At 43.8% G+C, this 24,698-nt stretch overlaps 1 protein-coding gene across 1 annotated transcript in view; it reads left to right on the top strand.

Annotated features, from left to right (window-relative positions):
* Nucleotides 1–24,698, top strand: part of LOC138950747 (uncharacterized) — a gene marked incomplete in the record, with an annotated part of 169,686 nt that overhangs the window by 6,670 nt on the left and 138,318 nt on the right. Inside the window, 10 exon segments of the mRNA XM_070322472.1 lie at nt 1–84; nt 3,999–4,176; nt 6,206–6,415; nt 7,048–7,263; nt 9,870–10,015; nt 11,663–11,783; nt 12,997–13,264; nt 13,548–13,650; nt 16,596–16,845; nt 20,760–20,999. Coding sequence (XP_070178573.1) covers nt 1–84; nt 3,999–4,176; nt 6,206–6,415; nt 7,048–7,263; nt 9,870–10,015; nt 11,663–11,783; nt 12,997–13,264; nt 13,548–13,650; nt 16,596–16,845; nt 20,760–20,999 — 1,816 coding nt within the window.

The raw sequence follows: 24,698 nt of genomic DNA, 5'->3' as shown, positions 1-24,698 counted from the left end.
TGCAACGCTAATGGCACGTGCGAGTGTGCCCCTCGCTACTTCAACGACTTGGGGGAGTGCAAGCCCTTGAAAAAGGCTGAGGAGGTAGAGTGTTGCGTGTTTACATCCCCGGTATAGGGGTGTGTATAGGTTTCGCTCGATGCGTTTGTGTGTTTGTGTGTTTGTGTTCGCATATAGATCTCAAGAATGAACGGACCGATCGTCACCAAACTTGGTGAACAGGTTCTATACATTCCCGAGACGGTCCTTACAAAAATTGGGACCAGTCAAACACACGGTTAGGGAGTTATTGGTGGATTAAGATTCTACAAGGACTTAGAGAGAAACATATTGATGGTCAAAGGGAAATAACCTTCTCAGCTGGTGGCAGTGAGAATGGGTGCAGTGAGAATGGTTATTTCCCTTTGACCAACGGGGGTGTTTTTCCTACCTCGAAGGAATTTCTTGTTGTTTTGAGTGTTGCGTGATTGTTTTGAGTGTTGCGTGTTTGTTTTGAGTGTTGCGTGTTTGTTTTGAGTGTTGCGTGATTGTTTTGAGTGTTGCGTGATTGTTTTGAGTGTTGCGTGATTGTTTTGAGTGTTGCGTTTTTGATTTGAGTGTTGCGTTTTTGTCAGTTTTGGGTTTTGCGTGTGTGTGTTTCGAGTGTTGCGGCGTGTTTGTCTTGAGTGTTGCGTTTTTGTTTTGAGTGTTGCGTGTTCGTTTTGAGTGTTGCGTGTTCGTTTTGAGTGTTGCGTTTTTGTTTTGAGTGTTTCTGTGTGTGTGTATGTGTGTGTGTGTGTGTCTGTGTGTGTGTGTGTGTGTGTGTGTGTGTGTGTTTTGTGTTATTTTTCAACGACTTGGGGGAGGCTGAGGAGGTAGAGAGTTGCGTGTGTGTTATATGGGGGTGTGCGTGATTCTATGTTTGTGCATATGGGAGTTTACCTACGTCTGTATGTGTAGACGAATGTAATAATGTAAATATATTTGGTTTGGATTATCTGCTACAGAAAGCAGATATCGGCAAAATATGAATAATGACCGCCATTTTGTTTGTTTGTTGTATTTTCCAAAATACCTACTTTCGTACGTAACCGTTTAGTTTACTTCCACCTGAATTATGCATCAGGTGCCTCAGAGGGGTGTCTGTATCTGTTATACCCTGGGTTTTTCCCTCAATGCGGAATCTTCAAGTGGATATGTAACCTCAGGGGCGGATTAGGGGGTGGGGTGGGGGTGGTTACAGGGGTTCCGGACCACCCCCCTCCCCGGCTGTCGTAATAAAAAAAAATCCTGTCTATGAAAAAACAACAACAACATTTCTTTAAAAGAAATAATGAGTGGCTGCTGACACCAGTTGATCATGTTTAAAATGTAAGCCACAAATTGTTTATAAAATAGCTCAAGTTCTTCAGCTTCTGGACCCCTGGACCCCAGGTTGTAACCCCCCCCCCCCCCCCCCCCCCGGCTTAACTGCTCCGCCCCTGAACCTCTACATTTCATTTTTTTTAAAAAGACCCCCAAAAACTCACGTGTTTAAAGCCATATGTACTCTACATGACTATACACGCTAATTGCTTTACCAACAGCTGGAGACATGCTAAATTAAGTTCCCTGCAAAATATTGTGGTCTAGGACCCCTTTAATGTTGAGATATGTTAATTTTCATTTTGATCTGGATCGTCCTATTTATAGATTTGGCAACACATGTAACGTTGATGCAAGGGAGCTAACACCGCGGCTTTGTTGACATCCTCACTTTTTCAGAGGCTAGAACAAGCTGTAATGCATGTATTATGTTTGTAAACACGGGAGCGCGTACATATGCCTTTAACGAAGACGCTACGAATAACAAAGTACCCCCCGCGGGTTAGGGGGAGTCCCATATTGGTTGGGACGAGAAAGAATTTACCCGATGCTCCCCAGCATGTCGTAAGAGGCGACTAACGGATTCTGTTTCTCCTTTTACCCTTGTTAATAGAATATAGTCAAAGTTTGTAAAGATTTTAGTCAAGCAGTATGTAAGAAATGTTAAGTCCTTTGTACTGGAAACTTGCATTCTCCCAGTAAGGTCATATATTATACTACGTTGCAAGCCCCTGGAGCAAAATTTTTGATTAGTGCTTTTGTGAACAAGAAACAATTGACAAGTGGCTCTATCCCATCCCCCCCCCCCCCCCCCCCCCCCCCCTTCCCCCGTCGCGATATAACCTTCGTGGTTGAAAACGACGTTAAACACCAAATAAAGAAAAGAAAGAAATAACACTGAAAGTACGACGTTTTGACCACTGAGGTCATCCCCAGGCCCATAAATCAGGACAAAGAAGAAGGCAGACAACAGCACAGAAAGAAGATCTACAGACTTTCGATTCACACTTTAACGTCTCACAAACCAAAACTAAACAGACAGAGGAGCAAGTAGAAGGCTACTCAAAGATTAAACAAGTCGCGTAAGGCGAAAATACAATATTTAGTCAAGTAGCTGTCGAACTCACAGAATGAAACTGAACGCAATGCAACGCAGCAAGACCGTATACTCGTAGCCCACCGCTCACGGCATAGGCAGTGAAATTGACAAGAAGAGCGGGGTAGTAGTTGCGCTAAGAAGGATAGCACGCTTTTCTGTACCTCTCTTTGTTTTAACTTTCTGAGCGTGTTTTTAATCCAAACATATCATATCTATATGTTTTTGGAATCAGGAACCGACAAGGAATAAGGTGAAAGTGTTTTTAAATTGATTTGGACATATTAATTTTGATAATAATTTTTATATATTTAATTTTCAGAGCTTGTTTTTAATCCGAATATAACATATTTATATGTTTTTGGAATCAGCAAATGATGGAGAATAAGATAAACGTAAATTTGGATCTTTTTATAAATTTTTATTTTTTTTTACAATTTTCAGATTTTTAATGACCAAAGTCATTAATTAATTTTTAAGCCACCAAGCTGAAATGCAATACCGAAGTCCGGGCTTCGTCGAAGATTACTTGACCAAAATTTGAACCAATTTGGTTGAAAAATGAGGGCGTGACAGTGCCGCCTCAACTTTCACGAAAAGCCGGATATGACATCATCAAAGACATTTATCAAAAAAATGAAAAAAAAACGTTCGGGGATTTCATACCCAGGAACTCTCATGTCAAATTTCATAAAGATCGGTCCAGTAGTTTAGTCGGAATCGCTCTACACACACACACACACACACACACACGCACGCACAGACAGACAGACACACATACACCACGACCCTCGTTTCGATTCCCCCTCGATGTTAAAATATTTAGTCAAAACTTGACTAAATATAAAAAACCAATTAACAAATAAAGGGAAGGAATCGTATAGAAATGAAATACAATCGAAGTAGACCCGGGTCACAGTGAACACAAGGGCTAACAGTAACACAATTATAAATTATAGTGATGATTGATAAAGGACAAAGTAAATGATAAAATCATATAAATGACTGTGTACAATATACCTCCATCACATGTATGTGTCTCTATGTTCTGAGAGTGTGTTTTTATGTGATGTTAATTCGTACACGAGCCCAACATTTTTTTTTCTGCTTGTTGCATTCAGAGGATAACGTTTCTTTGAATTGAATTGAATTGAATTGAAATCATTACATAAGACATAAGACATAAGACATAAGATTTTATTTCAACCACGTGCATTATACAGGACTATATCTTGGTTTGAGTTCATTCAATGCATAGTACATTCAAACACAACAAAGTGCTAACAGAACTGCACACACACACACACACACACACACACACACACACACACACACACACACACACACACACACGCACGCACGCACACACACACACACACACACACACACACACACACACACACACACACACACACACACATGTTCTGAGAGTGTGTTTTATGTGATGTTATTTGGTACCCGAGCCAAAAGAAAAAGTTCTGTTTGTTGCATTCAGATAATAAAACTGTATTGAATTGAATTGAATCGAATTGAAATCATTACCTGTCTCTCCCCACAGGTGTGCACAGGGCTCGGACAGTGCGTGGACAACGCGGAGTGCATCAGTCCCGCGGGCGGCGTGTGTATCTGTAACAGCGGCTTTTACTCTCAGACGGGTACCTGCTTGCCCCTCAGAGACGTGGGCGTCATTTGCCAGGAAAGCAAACAGTGCACATTCAACGCCGACTGTGTGGCAGGTAAGATATGACAGCGAGATTAAAATTGAAACTTGAACAAAAGAAGTTTAAGGCACACAAAAAAGATAAAAGCAAACAGTGCACATTCAACGCCGTCTGTGTGGCAGGTAAGATAGGACAGCGAGATTAGAATTGAAACTTGAACAAAAGAAGTTTAAGGCACACAAAAAAGATAAAAGTAAACAGTGCACCTTCAACGCCGTCTGTGTGGCAGGTAAGATATGACAGCGAGATTAAAATTGAAATTTTAACAAAAGAAGTTTAACTTTAAGGCACACACAAAAAAATAAAAGCAAACAGTGCACCTTCAACGTCCTCTGTGCAGTAGCAGGTAATTAAGATTGTAATTATAAAAATAGATGTCAATGACACACTCCTCGTGAAAACTGTTCGGCTCACAAAAAAGGGAAAGAAAACAGTGCACCTTCAGTGCCCACTGTGAAGAAGGTGAGACATGACAGCGAGATTAAAATTGAAACGTCGAAAAGAGATGGCAATGTGGGGGCAACAGCATCACTTTCGGTTTTGTATGCATGCGAAAGATCATTCATTTCCGGTCTTTCCGTAAGAAATGCCTGAGCACGGAAAAACTTGAAATGACATTTTGACGAATATAAACAGATGCCGTCGGCACCTCCTTCTCCTTCGTTTCTCGCCTCCTGCCGTCTTTGCTCGACTGTTTGAACCACAGCTTCTTCCAAACCGTCAATTACACTTGCCATGATTTCGGAAAAATTCCTGCTGGTAGTGGGATTGGGAATGGCGCGTACAAAAGAGGCTTAGAAATAGTTCGTTTCGCTTCGTATTCCGGTTCAAATTTTGCATTTTGCTCGGCACTTTCCGAGAAAACCCTAAAATTCTGATGCATCAAAACGATGCATCAAATTCGTGGTATTGGATGCATCAAATTCGTGGTTTTGGATGCATCAATTTCCTGCATCAGTTGATACGATCGGCGTTCCGTACAAAACGGGAGCCACCCGCAGTGTTGCGGTCTCGAATAGCAGCTAGCATCTGCTGAAGGGACATTAAAACCCAACAAGTCGCGTAAGGCGAAATTACTACATTTAGTCAAGCTGTGGAACTCACAGAATGAAACTGAACGTAGTCCGCCGCTAGTGCAAAAGGCAGTGAAAGTTATGAGCCTGCTTGGCGCGGTAGCGGTTGCGCTGTGCTTCATAGCACGCTTTACTGTACTTCTCTTCGTTTTAACTTTCTGAGCGTGTTTTTAATCCAAACATATCATATCTATATGTTTTTAGAATCAGAAACCGACAAGGAATAAGATGAAATTGTTTTTAAATCGATTTCGGAAAGTTAATTTTGATCATAATGTTTATATGTTTAATTTTCAGAGCTTGTTTTTAATCCAAATATAACATATTTATATGTTTTTGGAATCAGAACATGATAAAGAATAAGATGAACGTAAATTTGGATCGTTTCATAAAAATAAAATATTTTTTACAATTTTCAGATTTTTGATGACCAAAGTCATCAATTAATTGTTAAGCCACCAAGCTGAAATGCAATACCGAAGTCCGGCCTTCGTCGAAGATTGCTTGGCCAAAATTTCAATCCATTTAATTGAAAAATGAGGGTGTGACAGAGCCGCCTCAACTTTTACAAAAAGCCGGATATGACGTCATCAAAGACATTTATCGAAAAAAAGAAAAAAACGTCCGGGGATATCATTCCCAGGAACTCTCATGTCAAATTTCATAAAGATCGGTCAAGTAGTTTAGTCTGAATCACTCTACACACACACACGCACAGACAGACACACACACACACATGCACCACACCCTCGTCTCGATTCCCCCCCTACGTTAAAACAATTAGTCAAAACTTGACTAAATGTAAAAACCAAACCAAACCCGCAGTGTTGGATTGGTTGAAACTGAGATGTGTTGTGATTTCAACGAATCAGAACCCGCGGTTTGTTCTCTCTCATATTTGGGTGGCACCCACTTCCCGGTTCGAGCACTTCAGCCCTGGCATCTGGATTTGTTTTGTTTTAACTTTCCAGGAACCTGTGCCTGCAAGGGCGATTTCTACCCTTCTGGAGGAAAATGCATTGGGCGAAAGGCAGAAGGACAACCTTGCGAGACGTACGACCAGTGCAGGGCGAACGCGGAGTGTACTTCCGGGATGGGGGGCACGTGCCAGTGTGACGTGGGATACTATGCCAATGCCGGCGAGTGTTTGAGGATCAAAGACGCTGGCGTCGGCTGTGGAGGTGAATATACGTTTCATGTCGGACTGGTGATTTGTAAAAATGTATTACAGTGTTGGGGTGTGTGAGGAGGGGGAGATATAAGGAGGCTTGAGGGGGGGATTGTGTGTGGGGTATCCCCCCCCCCCCCCCCGCGGGTTAGGGGGAAGAATTTACCCGATGCTCCCCAGCATGTCGTAAGAGGCGACTAACGGATTCTGTTTCTCCTTTTACCCTTGTAGCAGTATGTAAGAAATGTTAAGTCCTTTGTACTGGAAACTTGCATTCTCCCAGTGGGGTGGTGTGTTGCGCTGCGTTGCAGGCCCCTGGAGCAGTTTTTTTAATTTGTGCTTTTGTGAACAAGAAACAATTGACATGTGGCTCTATCCCCCCGTCGCGATATAACCTTCGTGGTTGAAAACGACGTTAAACACCAAATAAAGAAAAAAGTGTGTGGGTATGTTTGCGGGAGTGTCAAGTGTATGTGTCGGGGATGGTGGTGGGGAGGGGGGGGGGAACTGACGTGTATGTAAGTGTTTGTGTTTGTGTTTGTGTGTGTGTGTGTGTGTGTGTGTGCGCGTATGTCCCTGTCACACCGGCTATACCTCTATTTCTACACTTTGAACCAAACAAAAACTGAAAATCTTTGTCAACAGCTAACGTGGAGTGCGTGCCAAACGCAGAGTGCTCCACCACAACTTTTCAGTGCACGTGCAAACCGGGATTCTACACGGACAAGGGCAAGTGTTTCCCTCTCAAGGACGTGGGAACGCGCTGCGGTGGAGTTGGTCAGTGCACGGACTTTGCTGAGTGCTCCACTGTCTCTGGTGTCGGCGTGTGCAAATGCCGGAGCGGCTTTTATGCTGAGGCTGGTGAGTTGTATATAATGTTTGCAAAATGAATATCGCAGCCATGTCCCACCCCCGTGTCACCCCAGTGGCACGCAACAGACCTCGGTCATTCTGCCATAAGTGCAGATGGCTGATATACCACCTAAACACGCATACACTTGTGTATCTCATCAAAAGAGGTAATCTTAAACTTTAGCGTGTTTAATTCATAGCTCCTAATTCAGAGGCATTTAAGTCTCCAAATTTGTAGAACCTGCACTTGTAATCATAACAAGTCATTTTAGACCCCTTTGAAGCTACGGAATGAACTCCGATGAACTGTACGAATGCATTTCGTTTACATGGGTCAAAGAAGGAATTATCCGTATGAGCGGACAAGGGAGACAACTCTTTCGTGTAAATGATGTCCCATGGTTGACAACGTACGCCATTTTCGGAGCATTTTCGTCGATTGAACAACCAAATTAATTAATTATGCGTAAGTTTGGAGCTCAATCCGTCAATTAATTTCACGACAACTGTTCTTTGGCTTGCTTACATGGACTTGTATGGAAAAATAAGTAAAGAATGTCACTGGATTGTGAGCTATGAATTTAACACGCTACAGTTCAAGATTACCTCAAAAGCCGTGAGGGCGTAACTGAAACCCATTATCTAGTCCTTAAAGGCACAGTAAGCCTCCTGTAAACCATCACAGATACGGTCAGGCTTTTACACACAGTACAAACACCCTTTCATTTAGACACTCACCGATTGAGAACATCCTCGGTGCCCTCCGTAAAGAGCGAACAATTTTCCAAAGAATGTTTTCTTGCGTGGTTTATCTTACCCCTGAGCCATCGCGAACCCGTGTGATCCAGTTTCCCTTTTTCACAATGTAGTCGTCAGTTAGTCATTTGAATGCGACTCGATGTGAGCTTATCTACAATAGCACGTTTTTATGCACGAAACAAACGGCTGTGGTTCACAAGAACTCTAGGGATGGCTTTTGACTGTTGAGAGGAACGGCGATATGCATAAACCGTCGTCTGCTACGACCCTTGCGTGACCCTGCTTCCGGGCTTTTCTTTTTTCAAACTTTCACAACTTCGAATTGTACTGATCTTGTCTTGATGAAAAAAAATTCTTTTATGATTAAAGAATGTTTGTGTCACAAGCTTTCAATTTATTATTTAGATTTTAAAAGTTAGGTCTAGCGCAAAAACGCACCACGGTCCAAAAACATTCTGATAATCATCGATCCACGGCTATGGCCAATTTACATCGATAGAATGAGACCCGAAGGGAAGTAACTCATTTTTGACCTGAGTTCAGGATGGCTCCAAAAAGTGTTGGAGACAATCTGCAAAATTAATTCTTTAAAAATTGCTCGCTCTTTACGTAGGGCACGTAGGATGTTCCCGTTTGGTGAGCGTTCAAATCGAAGGGTGTTTGTTCTGTGTGTAAAAGCCTGACAGTATCTGTGATGGTTTACGGGAGGCTTACTGTCCGGGCGTGATTTCCGGTATTGAATATTCATAAGAGCACCAAAACGAGGCGCCATTGTTGTAGAGGACCAAGTCCACGAAAATAAATTCTTTGAAAATTTCTCACGCTCGACAGAAAGCAGCCAGGATGTTCCCGTTCGGTGAGCGTTCAAATGGAAGTATGCTGGTACTGTTTGTAGACGCTCGGGGAGCTCTGTGGAGGTTTACGGGAGGCTTACTGTGCCTTTAAAGGCACAGTAAGCCTCCCGTAAACCATCACAGATACTGTCAGGCTTTTGCACACAGTACAAACACCCTTTCATTTAAACACTCACCGCTTGAGAGCATCCTAGGTGCCCTCCGTAAAGAGCGAGCAATTTTCAAAGATTTTATTTTTGCGTGGTTTATCTTACCCCTGAGCCATCGTGAACCCGTGTGATCCAGTTTCCCTTTTTCACAATTCAGTCGTCATTTAGTAATTTGAATGCGACTCGCTGTGAGCTTATCTGCAATAGCACGTTATTATGTACCTCTGACTATGCACAAAACAAACGGCTGTGGTTCACAAGAACTCTCGCGATGGCTTTTGACTGTTCAGAGGAACTTGGCGATAGGCATAAACCGTCGTCTGCTACGAGAACCACGACCTTGCGTGACCCTGCTTCCGGGCGTTTCTTTTTCAAACTTTCAAAACTTCGAATTGTACTGATCTTGTCTTGATGAAAAAAGAATTCATCTATGATTTAAGAATGTTTGTGTAACAAGCTGTCAATTTATTATTTAGATTTTAAAAGTTAGGTCAGCGCAAAAAGGCACCACCATTTTATTACTGATATATACAAAATGTTGCCTTGTTTTGATTTAGAGAAAACTTTGGGTGTGTGGGACCAACAGTTCTACATGGTAGTGATACATGCTACGAAACACCAAAGACAGTCACAACAACAGCGCTACCCCTGTTGTGATTTTGTTGTTGTTGTTGTTGTTGTTGTTGTTTTTGTTGTTGTTGTTGTTGTTGTTCTTCTTCTTCTTCTTCTTCTTCTTCTTCTTCTTCTTCTTCTTCTTCTTCTTCTTCTTCTTCTTCTTCTTCCCACAAAAACCATGTCTGATAGCACAACAACAACAAAGCATTTTCAAAACCTGTTCATTCTTTCCCTCCAGGAAAATGTCTGCCGGTGAAAGACGAAAGTCAAGGTTGCACAGCACGAGGTCAGTGCACGGAGAACGCGGAGTGTGACGTCACAAAGAATGTGTGCACGTGCAATAACGGGTTCTACGCCCAAGGCGGAAAATGCTTCAAACTCAAGGTCAGCTATCGACAGACCATTGTGTGTTTTGGGGAGTGTATGTGGTTGCCATGAAGTTGATGATTGGGTGAATTGGGATGACGGTCATTGTGGCGTTTGAGATGATGCCTCACATATAATATATAACAAATATTATTATTAACAAATATAAACAGATAGTGCATAGTAATGATTTGTTTTAGGGTGGTGTCATTATACTATGTTACTGCTTGGGCTGGCAACGTTGGGACGTTGATTTGAGACTGTACCGTTGTGTCTGGTGATGCTACTTTCTGGCATGTCTGCTCAAGAGCGACATTTCATTGGATCTACCACAATTACTGAATAAGTAAATGAACCATACAGTGCTGATAATTAATTAATTAAGTAGCATCGTGTTCGTTTTGAGTCACTGAGTAATGAGTTATTGATATTAGTACTGAGTAGAGTTTGTGTGTAAGGAAATGAACGTACGGCCGTCCGTCTGCTAACGAAACTCCTCAAATCTTATCTAAGCTGGAACTTTTGAAAATTCAAATATATTCAGGGTTTGATAACCTGCAGTCTTGACGTAGGCGTGGTTGACCCTCGTGAAACGTCTAGGTCACGGAGGGGTTGTGTTCGGAATTCGAAAGTTGTCGAAACTTGTATGACTGTTTCGGCAAATGTGACTTGTGAATGTCGTTTTGTCAAAAACATTCAACGTTCCAATAGCTTACCATTTTTGTTATTTTTAAATCTTTTGGGGGGAACGTTAGCAGTTTATCCCCCCCCCCCTCCCCCCGCGGGTTAGGGGGAAGAATTTACCCGATGCTCCCCAGCATGTCGTAAGAGGCGTAAGAGGTGATATATTGTATGCTATGATTTTTTGCAGTGATGTTTAGCCATAGTCCGTTATACGCGTAGGTGTGCGAGAATATGTAAGCGCAGTGCTTTAAAGATGTCCATGTGGGAATGTGTAAGTGGGCGTAGTCGAATGTCCATGTGGGAATGTGTAAGTGGAGCATATAAGAATGCCCATGTGTGAATGTGTAAGTGGAGCGTGTAAGAATGTGTAAGTGGAGCGTGGTCGAATGTCCATGTGTGAATGGGTAAGTTGAGCGTATAAGAATGTCCATGTGTGCGATGTGAAAGTGAGACATGGATGTGTTCATGACTGAATGCATAAGCACAATGCAAGGAATGGCCAGAAAGGTATGTGGGAGGTGTGTTTATAACCTGCCCTGTTATATAGTGCTATATGTCTTTAATATGTAAAAACAATGTCCTGTTTGTATTATTGTTATGTACCACGCCTGAATTTCTCTATGAGATAATAAAGTATTCTTATTCTTATTCTTATTCTAACGGATTCTGTTTCTCCTTTTACCCTTGTTAAGTGTTTCTTGTATAGAATATAGTCACATTTTGTAAAGATTTTAGTCAAGCAGTATGTAAGAAATGTTAAGTCCTTTGTACTGGAAACTTGCATTCTCCCAGTAAGGTAATATATTTCACTACGATTGCGATATAACCTTCGTGGTTGAAAACGACGTTAAACACCAAATACAGAAAGCAGTTTATCTGCATGGTTTGCATTGGGATTCCGGTAAATTTGGCGAACTAAATGAATTCTAGAAACATCCTTTTGGTGAGTTTTAACGTGATAATTTTGGTTTTACGTTGCAGGACGTGGCAACACCATGCGACGCAGTGGGTCAGTGCACACCCAATGCAGAATGTTCCACGTTCAGCGGTGAATGTGAATGTAACGTTGGCTACTTTGCCTCTGGCGCCGTCTGCAAAGAGGGTACGATGTTTTTGCACAAGTTGGGTGGAGGTTATGTAGGCCATTTGCAGGAGAGACCGGCACGGTTGGCCTAGTGGTAAGGCGTCCGCCCCGTGATCGGGAGGTCGTGGGTTCGAACCACGGCCGGGTCATTTCCTAAGACTTTAAAATTGGCAATCTAATGGCTGCTCCGCCTGGCGTCTGGCATTATGGGGTTAGTGCATGCTAGGACTGGTTGGTCCGGTGTCAGAATAATGTGACTGGGTGAGACATGAAGCCTGTGCTACGACTTCTGTCTTGTGTGTGGCGCACGCTATATCTGTCAAAGCAGCACCGCCCTGATATGGCCTTTCGTGATCGGCTGGGCGTTAAGCAAACAAGCAAACACATTTGCAGGAGAGAGCTAACGTTTTAACTCGGGGAATGTATACAGGGACGTAACGAAATTGATAAAATCTTCCGCGCGAACATTGAAGTTAACCTTTGACAAAGAGAGCGATGAAAAAAGAAAGAACTTGCAACGTGTCATAGCTGTGTAAAATATTCACTTGCTCTTCCAACTTTTTGGACGTACACATACTTGTGACCTTCGTTTGTTTGCAATAGTGTAGCACTTAAGTGCACTGATCCAAACCACGTTAATTTGATCTTGACAGGTGTGTGTTAAGGCCATCTGCAATAAAGATCAGTGGCTAGAACGCAGGTATAACTTGCCCCCCCCCAAAAAAAAAACCCACATAACTCTACACCACTAACGCGATCAAACACGAAATGACGATTTGTACGCAAATCACGCGAATCTGTGTTATGCAGGGAAAACGTATTGGAAGGACCAGAGAGAGTAGGGGGGGGGGGGAGCTTAGGAAAACAGAGGCGTGAAGGACTGAAGAATAAGGGGAAGATAGTTGAAATAAGAACAATAATAAACGGCAAGGATTTAATTAACATCTCATAATAGACGATTTTTACGGACATAACTCCGGCGGGTTTGTATGAGGTGTGGAAGAGTGAGCTTTTCTTGAGAAACCTCGTACACATACTGGAGGGGCCAATCCCTAGCGAGGGGTATGAAAGAAACATGTGCGTGTTTCCGACACACCCCTCGCTAGTGATTGGCCCCTCCAATATTTGTACGAGGTTTTGCAAGAAAAGGTCACTCTCCCGCAAACCATATATATATTTGGGAATTTGTCCAATATCACCATCTTCGCCATCGTTTTTCTCTTTCTCACAGTTCTTCCACCAGGACGCAAATGCACAGGTCCAGGCCAGTGCGTCAAAAACGCACAGTGTCAAGGCGGCTCATGCACGTGCGACATTGCGTTCTACCCCGAAAACTTAAAATGCACACTGAAGAAACCGCCGGGAGATGTTTGCACCAAAAACGCTGAATGCCAAGCAAACGCAGAGTGTTCAAACAACGCACAGTGCCAGTGTGTGAATGGCTTCTTTGCTGAGAACAAAACGTGTAACGAACTCATCGTTGTGGGGCAGCCTTGCAGGTACGAGTGTGACGTCATTCTTGCATGTGGTGACGTAATAAATTTGATGTTATTGGTTGTTGTTGATGATGTTGTTCTGGTGATGATGTGTGCGTTGTTTTGTGGTGTTGATTAGATGGTTGAGAAATGTGGTTTATGTTTGGATTTTTTTTTTAAATGGAACAGGGTAAGAATTATTTTCCGCGTCGTTTTTGTGGGGGGGGGGGGGGGGGGATTCTGCTTCCCGCTATTCATTGGCATGTGTTTGTTTTTGTAATGACGTCATTGTGTATTGCGTCACCAGGGCTCCAGGACAGTGTGTAAAGAACGCAGAGTGTTCGTCCCCTTCAGGCGGTGCGTGCCAGTGTAACGTAGGGTACTGGCCAGACGGGCCTCAGTGCAAGAAGGTCAGTCATTAAAATAATTTCATAAGACACTTTCATTGTTAATTTTACTCAATGCCTTTCTTAATAGACAATTTTAAACAAAATGAGGCAGAGCGTTGTTCAGAGATCAATTAACCAAAGGGAAGTAAGGGCTCTATATATGCACAAGATGAATACCCGCTTCGAATACCGAGTTGCGCACCAATACCCGGCTTCGCCGGGCGCACCGCACGCCAGCTTCGCAGAGCGCACCGTACGCGATTGACGCCACACGAAGGAAGGGAGATAAACGCGCAAAACACTGGAGAAGATAAGGAAGAGTTACTGGGAATAGATGTACAAAAAAACCATAAAAACCAAAATCGGTTCAGCGCTGCGCGCTTAGAACACGTGTTCCAAATTTTCATCGACCAGATTGTGTCTGGGGTCTACGTGAATATGCCCACCAACTTTGAAGCAGATCCATCGAGAACTTTGGCCGTACATCGCGAACTGACAGACAGACAGACACACACACACAAGCCGTGTATAGATATACATACGACATGTGTAATGGAGAAGCGAGAGTTATACGGAACCATTCTCCCGGCACCTGAGAGAATAACAAGCGTTGAAATGAACAAGCGACTTTCATCCTTAAAGAGCGAGGGAGATAGAGAGAGAGAGAGAGAGAGAGAGAGAGAGAGAGAGAGAGAGAGAGAGAGAGAGAGAGAGAGAGAGAGAGAGAGAGAGAGAGAGAGAGAGAGAGAGAGAGAGAATTGAATTGAATATTGAATTGAATTGAATTGAATTGAATTGAATTGAACTTTATTTAAAAAGGAGTAAGATTTAAGGCTACGCCTTTTCTTACAATCTGTCTTTGGGACGCACAGACACACAATGATAAAATTGGAAAATTAAAAATTAAAAAGTTAAAAAGTTTACCAACAAAAGGAGGTCAGAAAACTTCAGCACGTGATGATAAAGATGACGATGACGATGATGATGATGATGATGATGATGATGATGATGATGATGATGATGAAGATGAGGCATGAAGAGCATACATATGTGGTTATTCATAAAATCAAATGCATACTATGCAAGTAATTATAAGTACAACCTGGTAGCAATCGAACAGCGAGAGGTCAAAGAGAGAGAGAGAGAGAGGGGGAGAGAGAGAGAGAGAGAGAGAGAGAGAGAGGTGGGGGGAGACATAGAGAGAGAGGGAGGGAGAGAGAGAGAGAGAGAGAGAGAGAGAGAGAGAGTATGAAAGTCGCTTGTTCATTTCAATGCTTGTTATTCTCTCAGGTGCCAGGAAAAAGGTTCCGTATAACTCTCGCTTACTCCATTACACATGTTGTATGTATATAGAGCGCTTACTTCCTTTTGGTTATTTGATTCCTTAATAGACGTTTTCCGGAAATATCTCTGTCAGGATGTTTAAGCGGTGTGATTGCATGAGTAACAGCCCCTTTTACAGCGACAAGATTTTCAAAATGAGTCGAAGCATGCACCACGCATCCGATCGGCTTTATCTTGCGATCGGGAAGAACACCTTGCTTTGATATGTATGTTATGTAGCGTGCGCTCAATATAATTCCCGGCTTTTCTTTCGAAAATATGCACATCGCTGTTTACTTGTTGATCACTGAAAGTGTTCGCTAAGGCCTAAAAAAAAATAGGTGTGGTTACGGTAACCCGACCTACCCTATTTTTAGGGGCCGACCCTATAACTTTTTATTACATTTTTCAAAAAAACAAAAACAACAAGAAAACGAGTGCAGAAAACGCAATGAAAGCGAAAGCGCTCGAGTCGTCATGCAGACGACAGACGATGCAAGGGAAATAACTCCTTCTACTAAAAAGGCCCAACAGACGCTTGCCATGACAAAAATGGCGGCATCTCCTTCGGTTGCGAGTGCTACACGCTTGGTTGCTCTGCTATTAAGAAAAAAAAGTTTTAACAAAAAAAGTGATTGCCTACCTTCCTACCCTATTTGTTTTGGCTATATTACCTTAACCACACCTTTTTTTTGGGGGGGGCCTAAGCTCGTGTGTTTTCCTACATTCACGTGACCTTTGTGAGTAATCACCACGGGCCAGCAATCATTGCCGCACTAAATAGTGGAACTCCGGTGAACTCGTGAACGCTGATTTACTTATTTTTTTCATTTTAATAACTCACCCATCCATCATTACTTCCAGGACATACACATTTATGTGTTCATTTTTATCGTGTATTTATCATTTCATTATTAATTCATTTCTTTCCTTTTTACAAACATTAATTCATCTATCCATCCATCTTTCCATCCATCCATCAATCCATCCTTACTTGCAGGAGGTACACATTTATTTGTTTCCTTTTCATGTATTTCTTTCTTTCATTATTCATTCTTTTTACCTTTCTTTACTTTTTCATCAATCCATCCATCCATCTATCCTTACAATCAGGACTAAAACATTATTTTATTTGTAATTTTTTCATGTATTTATTTCTTTCTTAATTCATTCATTCATTTCTTTCCATCCATCCATCCATCCATTAATCTGTCATTACTTACAGGACACAGACGCAGGTCAGTCGTGCAAGGGGCCAATAAATTAATTAATTCATCCATCCATCCATCCATCCATCCATCCTTCCTTACTTGCAGGACGTAGACATTTACTTTTTCAATTTTATTGTATTTCTTTTTTTCATTATTCATTCATTTCTTCGTTTATTTTATTTCTTTACTTATTCATCAATCATTCCATCCATCTATCCTTACTTACAGGACATAGACGCAGGTCAGCCGTGCACGGGGCCAGTAATTCATCCATCCATCCATCCATCCATCCATTCATCCATCCATCATTCTATCCTTACTTGCAGGACATAGACGCAGGTCAGCCGTGCACGGGGCCAGTAATTCATCCATCCATCCATCCATCCATCCATTCATCCATCCATCTATCCATCATTCTATCCTTACTTGCAGGACATAGACGCAGGTCAGCCGTGCACGGGGCCAGGTCAGTGTGTGGACAACGCCAAGTGCTCAGCGGCCAGCAGGCGCTGCGAGTGTGACCGCCGCTACTACGAGGAGTTCGGCCGCTGCTATATACGCAAGCTTGTCCCCACGGCGTGTACTACTGGACAGTGCGTGAAAGACGCCGTGTGTTCTCCCAGTGAAGGCGTGTGTCGGTGCAAACCCGACTACTTTGAGGACTTGGGGCGCTGCTCTGGAAGTGAGTTTGTCAGTAGATTTGGGAAGGGGGAGCGGAGGAAGGGGAATTGGAGGAAGGGGAATTGGAGGAAGGGGAATTGGAGGAAGGGGAATTGGAGGAAGGGGAATTGGAGGAAGGGGAATTGGAGGAAGGGGAATTGGAGGAAGGGGAATTGGAGGAAGGGGAATTGGAGGAAGGGGAATTGGAGGAAGGGGAATTGGAGGAAGGGGAATTGGAGGAAGGGGAATTGGAGGAAGGGGAATTGGAGGAAGGGGAATTGGAGGAAGGGGAATTGGAGGAAGGGGAATTGGGGAGACAGGGAAGTCGGGTGGTCGTGTTCACACGAATTCAGGCGTGTGCCAGTGCAAACCCGGCTACTATGAGTGCAGGGGGCGCTGCTCAGGAAGTGAGTTAATTCCAACGCAAGCTGGCCCCAGAAGCGTGACGTCATGGACAGTGGGTGTAAAGCCCATACTAACAAGAAATTCCTTCGAGGTAGGAAAAACACCCCCGTTGGTCAAAGGGAAATAACCTTCTCAGTTGGTGGCAGTGAGAATGGGTGCAGTGAGAATGGTTATTTCCCTTTGACCAACGGGGGTGTTTCTCTATAAGTCCTTGTAGAATCTTAATCCACCAATAACTCCCTAACCGTGTGTTTGACTGGTCCCAATTTTTGTAAGGACCGTCTCAGGAATGTATAGAACCTGTTCACCAAGTTTGGTGACGATCGGTCCGTTCATTCTTGAGATCTATTTGCGAACACAAACACACAAACACATCGAGCGAAACCTATACACACCCCTATACCGGGGGTGTAACTACAGCCGAACTTCCATCAAATCAAGGGATTCCCCTATTTTTGGGTTGCAGCTGTAACCTTCGCGGTTCGCCGATACAATCCTGCAAACGTTCGGCGCGTCATCGGCGAACTGACTTTTTATTGGTTGAATATTTTTGTATCTTCATCCTTGAAGAGTGACAATACTGACGGCTATAACGCTGTCAACCGATCACGAGTCTTCTCACGTGATATTTCTTGATCATTTGACCGGTATCGCCGATACATTTCGCCGCTAGTTAGTACACCGAAGAGGGTCACCATGGGGGGGGGGGGGGGGGGGTCTGTGCACGTGCACGTTGAGGCCAAAAGTGCCATGCACGGTGATCCACGGTGCACGTTACGAAAAAGCTCCATGCACGGTGCACGCCGGACCTCTGTGCACGGTGCACGCTACGAGAATTTCCCCATTCCCATGCACGTTACGTCCAAAAAGCCCATTCCCGGTGCACGTGGTAAAGCATCGCCCCCCTCACCGAACCAGACATGGTGTAACGTTCGCCGACCTAGTTCGGCTTGGTTTGGCTGTAGTTAGTAGCGGGCTTAAGGGCCCTTGTCTACATTTTTATACCGAAATCGCCATTTGACCATTAAAATGCAGAGTCTATTATCTACAATTATCAACAATACACCCCCTTTCGATCAGGAAAGACGAAGCCAGTGTAGCCGTTTGAAAACTCCTTGTAGTAGTCCAGCGTAGTACTCATAGTAGGATATCCTTATTTGGAAAATGCCAAGCGCAAAACTCCTCTCAAATCCCGTGCATTTCGTGCGTTTAAAAAAAAGCGTGGACAGCGCTCCAGTGTCAAACTGTTGCTGCACTTGTTTGGGCGTGGCTATAAGCATAGTGACATGAATTTGATTGGTCAGTATTTTTAGGCAAAGCACATGTTCTCAGCAAACAGAAAACAAAATATTGGAAGCGTGAGTCACGCTACCCACAAATAAAATCTTTTTTTTTTTTACATAATTTTGTTTTTCTATAACTTTTTTTCCCCATGGTTCATTCATCATCTGACATAACGTTTTAGCGAAATCTAACCATAAGATTATTGAAAACAAGAAATACCTCCGAGGTAGGAAAAACACCCCCGTCCTTACCATTCTCACTGCCACCAACTGAGAAGGTTATTTCCCTTTGACCATTAATATGTCTCTCTATAAGTCCTTGTAGAATCTTAATCCACCAATAACTCTCTAACCGTGTGTTTGACTGGTCCCAATGTTTGTAAGGACCGTCTCAGGAATGTATAGAACCTGTTCACCAAGTTTGGTGACGATCGGTCCGTTCATTCTTGAGATCTATATGCGAACACAAACACACAAACACACAAACAAACAAACAAACACATCGACCGAATCCTATACACACCCCTATACCGGGGGTGTAAAAAGCAAAAATGTAGACGACCACCTTTAAGACGTCGTGTGTTCTCCCAATGAAGGCGTGTGCACGTGCAACCCCGACTACAAGGAGGATATATCGGCTGCATCCTGAACTCAGGTCAAAATGAGTTCAGCTCATTCTCTCCCTGACAGGATGCCTTGAGTTTCCTTGTCTGGCAAGGAAACCGATTTTTACACCCCCGGTATAGGGGTGTGTATAGGATTCGGTCGATGTGTTTGTTTGTGTGTTTGTTTGTTTGTGTGTTTGTGTTCGCATATAGATCTCAAGAATGAACGGACCGATCGTCACCAAACTTGGTGAACAGGTTCTATACATTCCTGAGACGGTCCTTACAAAAATTGGGACCAGTCAAACACACGGTTAGGGAGTTATTGGTGGATTAAGATTCTACAAGGACTTATAGAGGGACATATTAATGGTCAAAGGGAAATAACCTTCTCAGTTGGTGGCAGTGAGAATGGTAAGGACGGGGGTGTTTTTCCTACCTCGGAGGAATTTCTTGTTTAACATATTTAGAGCTTATTGTAATGTGTAATGGATGTAAGCAGATTCGCGATCGTCGATAATGATTTTTCATGGTGTTTTGTAATTTTTTTTTTATTTTAGACAGTTTCAAGCGAGCTATTTTTCGCGGATGTATTTACTGTGCAAACAACTCTAAATATGGCATAAGTGTCACGTGATAATCAACCGTTTGTTTTCAGCCCTCGTTGGAGCAGACGATTTTTTTTTGACAGTGATGCAACCATATATTACGGTCTCCTTCCGGCAGCAGTCCCAAAATTTCGACTTATTTTGACCTTAGAACGATGTCTTTATCATAACTGTGAAGAACAGAACAGAACGGAGATCACTGTCGAAGTCGGCCAATTTGCAATCATTTTCGTCTCGCGAACACTGCTCGTGAACAACATATGGGAGATCACTCTGTATTCTGCTTTTGATAGATTCGCGTAGGACTTGCGCGTTCGGTCAGAGAGACAACTGGCGATAGCCGTGGAGCGAGGATTATCAGAATGGTACCGGCTGCTGCTCTAGAAGGGAGTTTTGGGACGGGGGTAGGGGGAGGTGTGTATGTGGGGGGGGGGGGGGGGGTTGCCAATCTGTCGTGTAGTTCCGGTCAGTGTGTTTTACACGCCGTGTGTTGTTTTACAGACATAACTTCCAAAGGGATGTTTGTCAGTGTCAGTGTGTCACATCCTTACTGGTTACATCTAACCCTATTTCTTTCTCTGTTCTCCAACACAGCCGTAGCACCAGGGGTCCCCGGGGCCAGTGTGTCACTTCCTAACTGGTTACACCTAACCCTATTTCTCTCTGTTCTATCCAACACAGCCATAGCACCGAAAGTACCCTGCACAGGCCTGGGCCAGTGTGTCACACCCTTACTGATTACATCTAAGGCCAAACAAAAATATATGTTGTTTTAGGGTCACGTGACCCAAAAAAGATAGGGTCGGTAGCGCGGCTTTTTTAAATTTTGATTAAAGAGTTAGATGAGTTTAAAGGAGGTTACTTCTCTTAGTCTCGGCATGGTTCGCAAAATGTGCCAATAGTTGATTTTTTTTTGGTTGAGAAATGAAAAAAAGTTCTCGGGTCGTCGGGAAAAATTAGGGTCGGTCGGGTTACCCTGAACCAACATATCTGTTTCAGGGGCCTAATCCTAGTTCTCTCTGTTTTTCAACACAGCCATAGCACCAGGACTCAACTGCACAGGCCTGGGCCAGTGTGTCAGTGACGCTGAATGCTCGCCCCCCACTGGAGGAGTGTGCAAGTGCGACGTGGGGTTCTACCGGTTAGACTCTGGGTGCCTACCGGTCAAAGCACCCGGGGTACCCTGTACGGGGGACGTACAGTGCGTGGAAAACGCTTCCTGCAACTCTTCCACCAACGCTTGCGGCTGTAACAGAGGCTTCTACAGTGATAAAGGTGAGTTTTGCTCCTTGGGGGGGGGGGGGGGAGGAGGGGAGAGAGTAAGTTACAGGCATGGTCCTCGGATCCGCTAATTTCAGAGGTTTAGAAATGACATTTCAGAGAAAAAAAAAAAATTTCAGAAGATTTTTTTTTTCGGAGGAAGAAAAGACTTTACTTAAAAGCTTCCGAGAGCAATTTATATTCTCAAATCGCTCAAGCGTATTTAAGCGGAACACTTCTGAATGCGGAATAAGTGATTGACTCCAGCTTCTCTCGGTGCGCTAAGTAATTGATTAAGATACTGACTTTTGCCCAACTTCCACTGGATTTGGTCTAGACGGGCGCAATGGCTTGGTGGTAAGACGCCGGCCTCCAAAGCGGAAGGTCGTGGGTTCGAATCCCGGCCGCGCCTGGTGGGTTAAGGTGGAGATTTTTCCGATCTCCCAGGTCAACTTATGTGCAGACCTGCTAGTGCCTTATCCTCCTTCGTGTGTACACGCAAGCACAAGACCAAGTACGCACGGAAAAGATCCTGTAATCCATGTCAGAGTTTGGTGGGTTATAGAAACACGAAAATACCCAGCATGCTTCCTCCGAAAGCGGCGTATGGCTGCCTAAATGGCGGGGTAAAAACGGTCATACACGTACAACTCGTGGGAGTGTCAGCCCACGAACGCAGAAGAAGACTGGATTTGGTCTAGAATGCGTAGATTTTGACCAAGACTTACACAAATATTACGCCTCTCCCCCCCCCTCTCCCCCCCCCTCCCCCCTCCCCCCTCCCCCCCACCCCCTAGATTTTAAAGGTTTTTCCTCTCAGCCATTGCCACGCCTGAGTAAGGTTCGCGGTCCCACGGTGTGAATCGCCAACGGTTGCTCTCCTTTCAGTATGAGACGTCACTTCCACGGAGTTACTTCGGGCATATGCAGTCCTCAAAGTCCAACAAATGGTGTACAAGCCTTTGATTCTGAACATGTAGGAGCCAGAGAGCGAACTTAACTAGCAAAACCAACATTAACAATTTGTTTCAGCAACTTGACTCGTAGATGAACATTAAATTCTACTCACCAGTTACATGTTTGGCCTGATATGCCGCCCGAATTTCGGGCTTTTTGGTCGCGTTTCCCGGTGTAACACGAGAAAATTACTGCCACGAGAATTTTACTCTGGAGTAAAACTTTCGTTCGAAACTTGTACTCCCTTTACGAAAAAACTACTCCCCCATAACACGAGAAAATTACTTCCAACGACAGGTGTGTTCCGAGTCAACATTTCGGTCGAAACTGTTACTCCCCTGGCGAATAAATAACGAATAAATGATTCCACCCTAACACGAGCAATTTACTGCCCACGCCAGGTGTACGCAACTTTTACTCCCCTGTCCCCTGTTAGTCTTGGTGGTGGAAGGGGTGGAGGGAGGGTAGCGCGACATTTGTTTGCGCGAGATCATATATTGGCATTATCCCCTCGCCCGCATCCCATTTTCGCGAACGAAATATTTACTGGAAGTAAAACATTTGGGGAATCAAAATTTCGTGGATGGAGTAATTTTTTCGTACTTTGCGGAGTTATTTTCTCGTACGAAAGGTGTACTCGGAGTAAGAATTTCGTACGAAATTTTTACTCTGAAGTAAATTTTTCGTGGAGTAGAAATTTCGTGTTACACCGGCTACAGTGTGAGTGTAGAAAATACAGGTCTGAAGCAAAGACCAAGGAAAGGTTTTAACGGATTTTGGAACCCCACATGCAACCCATTTAACTTGTTTAAGGGCTGGGCGCTCTGTGTTGTGAGGTGTTGTTTGGGTTGTGTTCGATGATCTTTGTCTCTCCACCCCTTTGGCAAATTCCATTCTTTCACACCTTTCTCTCTCTTTCTTTCCATCCCTTTGGCAAATTCCATTCTTTTACGCCGTTCTCTCTTTCTCTTTCTCTCTCTCTCTCTCTATCTCTCTCTCTCTCTTTCTTTCTCTCTCTCTCTCTCTCTCTCTCTCTCTCTCTTTCCACCCCTTAGGCAAATTCCATTCTTTCACACCTTTCTCTCTCTCTCTCTTTCCACCCCTTTGGCAAATTCCATTCTTTCACACCTTTCTCGCTCTCTCTCTTTCCACCCCTTTGGCAAATTCCATTCTTTCACACCTTTCTCTCTCTCTCTTTCCACCCCTTTGGCAAATTCCATTCTGTCACGCCGTTCTCTCTCTCTTTTTCCATCCCTTAGCAGATTCCATTCTTTCACTCCGTTCTCTCTCTCTCTCTCCATCCCTTTGGCAAATTCCATTCTTTCACGCCGTTCTCTCTCTCTCTTTCTTTCTCTCTTTCTTTCTCTCTCTCTCTCTCTCTCTCTCTCTCTCTCTCTGACAGCTCCGAAAGCACCTCTCTAACGACTAAGTCGGTGTACAATTTGTGCGAGTGTGTGTGAAAGAGAAAGTGTATAGTATGCTTCCATTAACAAGCACACTTTTGAATTTTTTATTTTTATTTTGTTATACTTTTCCCCACATAATTTTGTTTTATTTGATTTTTTGTTTAAATGTTTTCATTCTTTATATTTGTTCTTTGTTTCATGTGTGTATTATAGTAGGGACTAGCTGTAAGAAAGGACCATATGGACCTAATGCTATCATCCCTCGGTAATAAAGTTTTCGAGTTCGAGTTCGAGTTCGAGTTCTCTCTCTCTCTCTCTCTCTCTCTCTCTCTCTCTCTCTCTCTCTCTCTCTCTCTCTCTCTCTCTCTCTCTCTCTCTCTCTCTCATTCCATCCCTTTGGCAAATTCCATTCTTTCACTCCGTTCTCTCTCTCTCTCTCTCTTTCTTTCCACCCCTTTGGCAAATTCCATTCTTTCACTCCGTTCTCTCTCTCTCTCTTTCTCTCTCTCTCTCTCTCTCTCTCTCTCTCTCTCTCTCTCTCTCTCTCCCTCACGCTCTCTGTCTGTCTCTCTCTGTCTCTCTGTCTCTCTGTCTCTCTGTCTCTCTCCCTCCCTCCCTCCCTCCCTCCTCCCTCCTCCCTCCCTCCCTCCGTCCCTCCCTCCCTCCCTCCACCCATTGCACACCGGTACGACCGAACTAAGGTAACGTTAAATTACTGTTGTGCAGCGGGTTGAAAGAATACCCTATACCTCGGAGATATACCTTCACTCGGTCTCAACGACGTCACGTGACATTTTATATGGTGGAAGAGAATGCTGTCGCTTATTTTCCTTTTGAGGATGAGGGTTTAACATGGATCGGGAACTTACAGGACAACCGCGGCTGTGCTTCCAAGTTTGGATAGTTCTTTCCGTGACTGAGCATAGTTTCAGTCTTACCGAACTCAGGGTGGAAAATAAGCGACAACATTCTCTTCCACCATATAACATGTCACGTGACGTCGTTGAGACCGAGTGAAGGTATATCTCCGAGGTATAGGGTATTCTTTCAACCCGCTGCACAACAGTAATTTATTGATACCTTAGTTCGGTCGTACCGGTGTGTAATACCTCCTCTCTCCACCCCTTTGGCAAATTCCATTCTGTCACGCCGTTCTCTCTCTCTCGCTCTCTCTCTCTCTCTCTGTCTCATCTCTCTCTCTCTCTCTCTCTCTCTCTCTCTCTCTCTCTCTCTCTCGCTATCTCTCTCTGTCTTTGTCTCTGTCTGTCTGTCTCTCTCTCTCTCTCTCTCTCTCCTCTCTCTCTCTCTCTCTCTCTCTCTCTCCACCCCTTTGGCAAATTCCATTCTTTAC

Source organism: Littorina saxatilis, linkage group LG16, assembly GCF_037325665.1.
Source record: "Littorina saxatilis isolate snail1 linkage group LG16, US_GU_Lsax_2.0, whole genome shotgun sequence".
Classification (NCBI taxonomy): Eukaryota; Metazoa; Mollusca; class Gastropoda; order Littorinimorpha; family Littorinidae; genus Littorina; species Littorina saxatilis.
The sequence above is the reverse complement of the archived record's forward strand: the minus strand, read 5'-3'. Positions and strand labels throughout refer to the sequence as shown.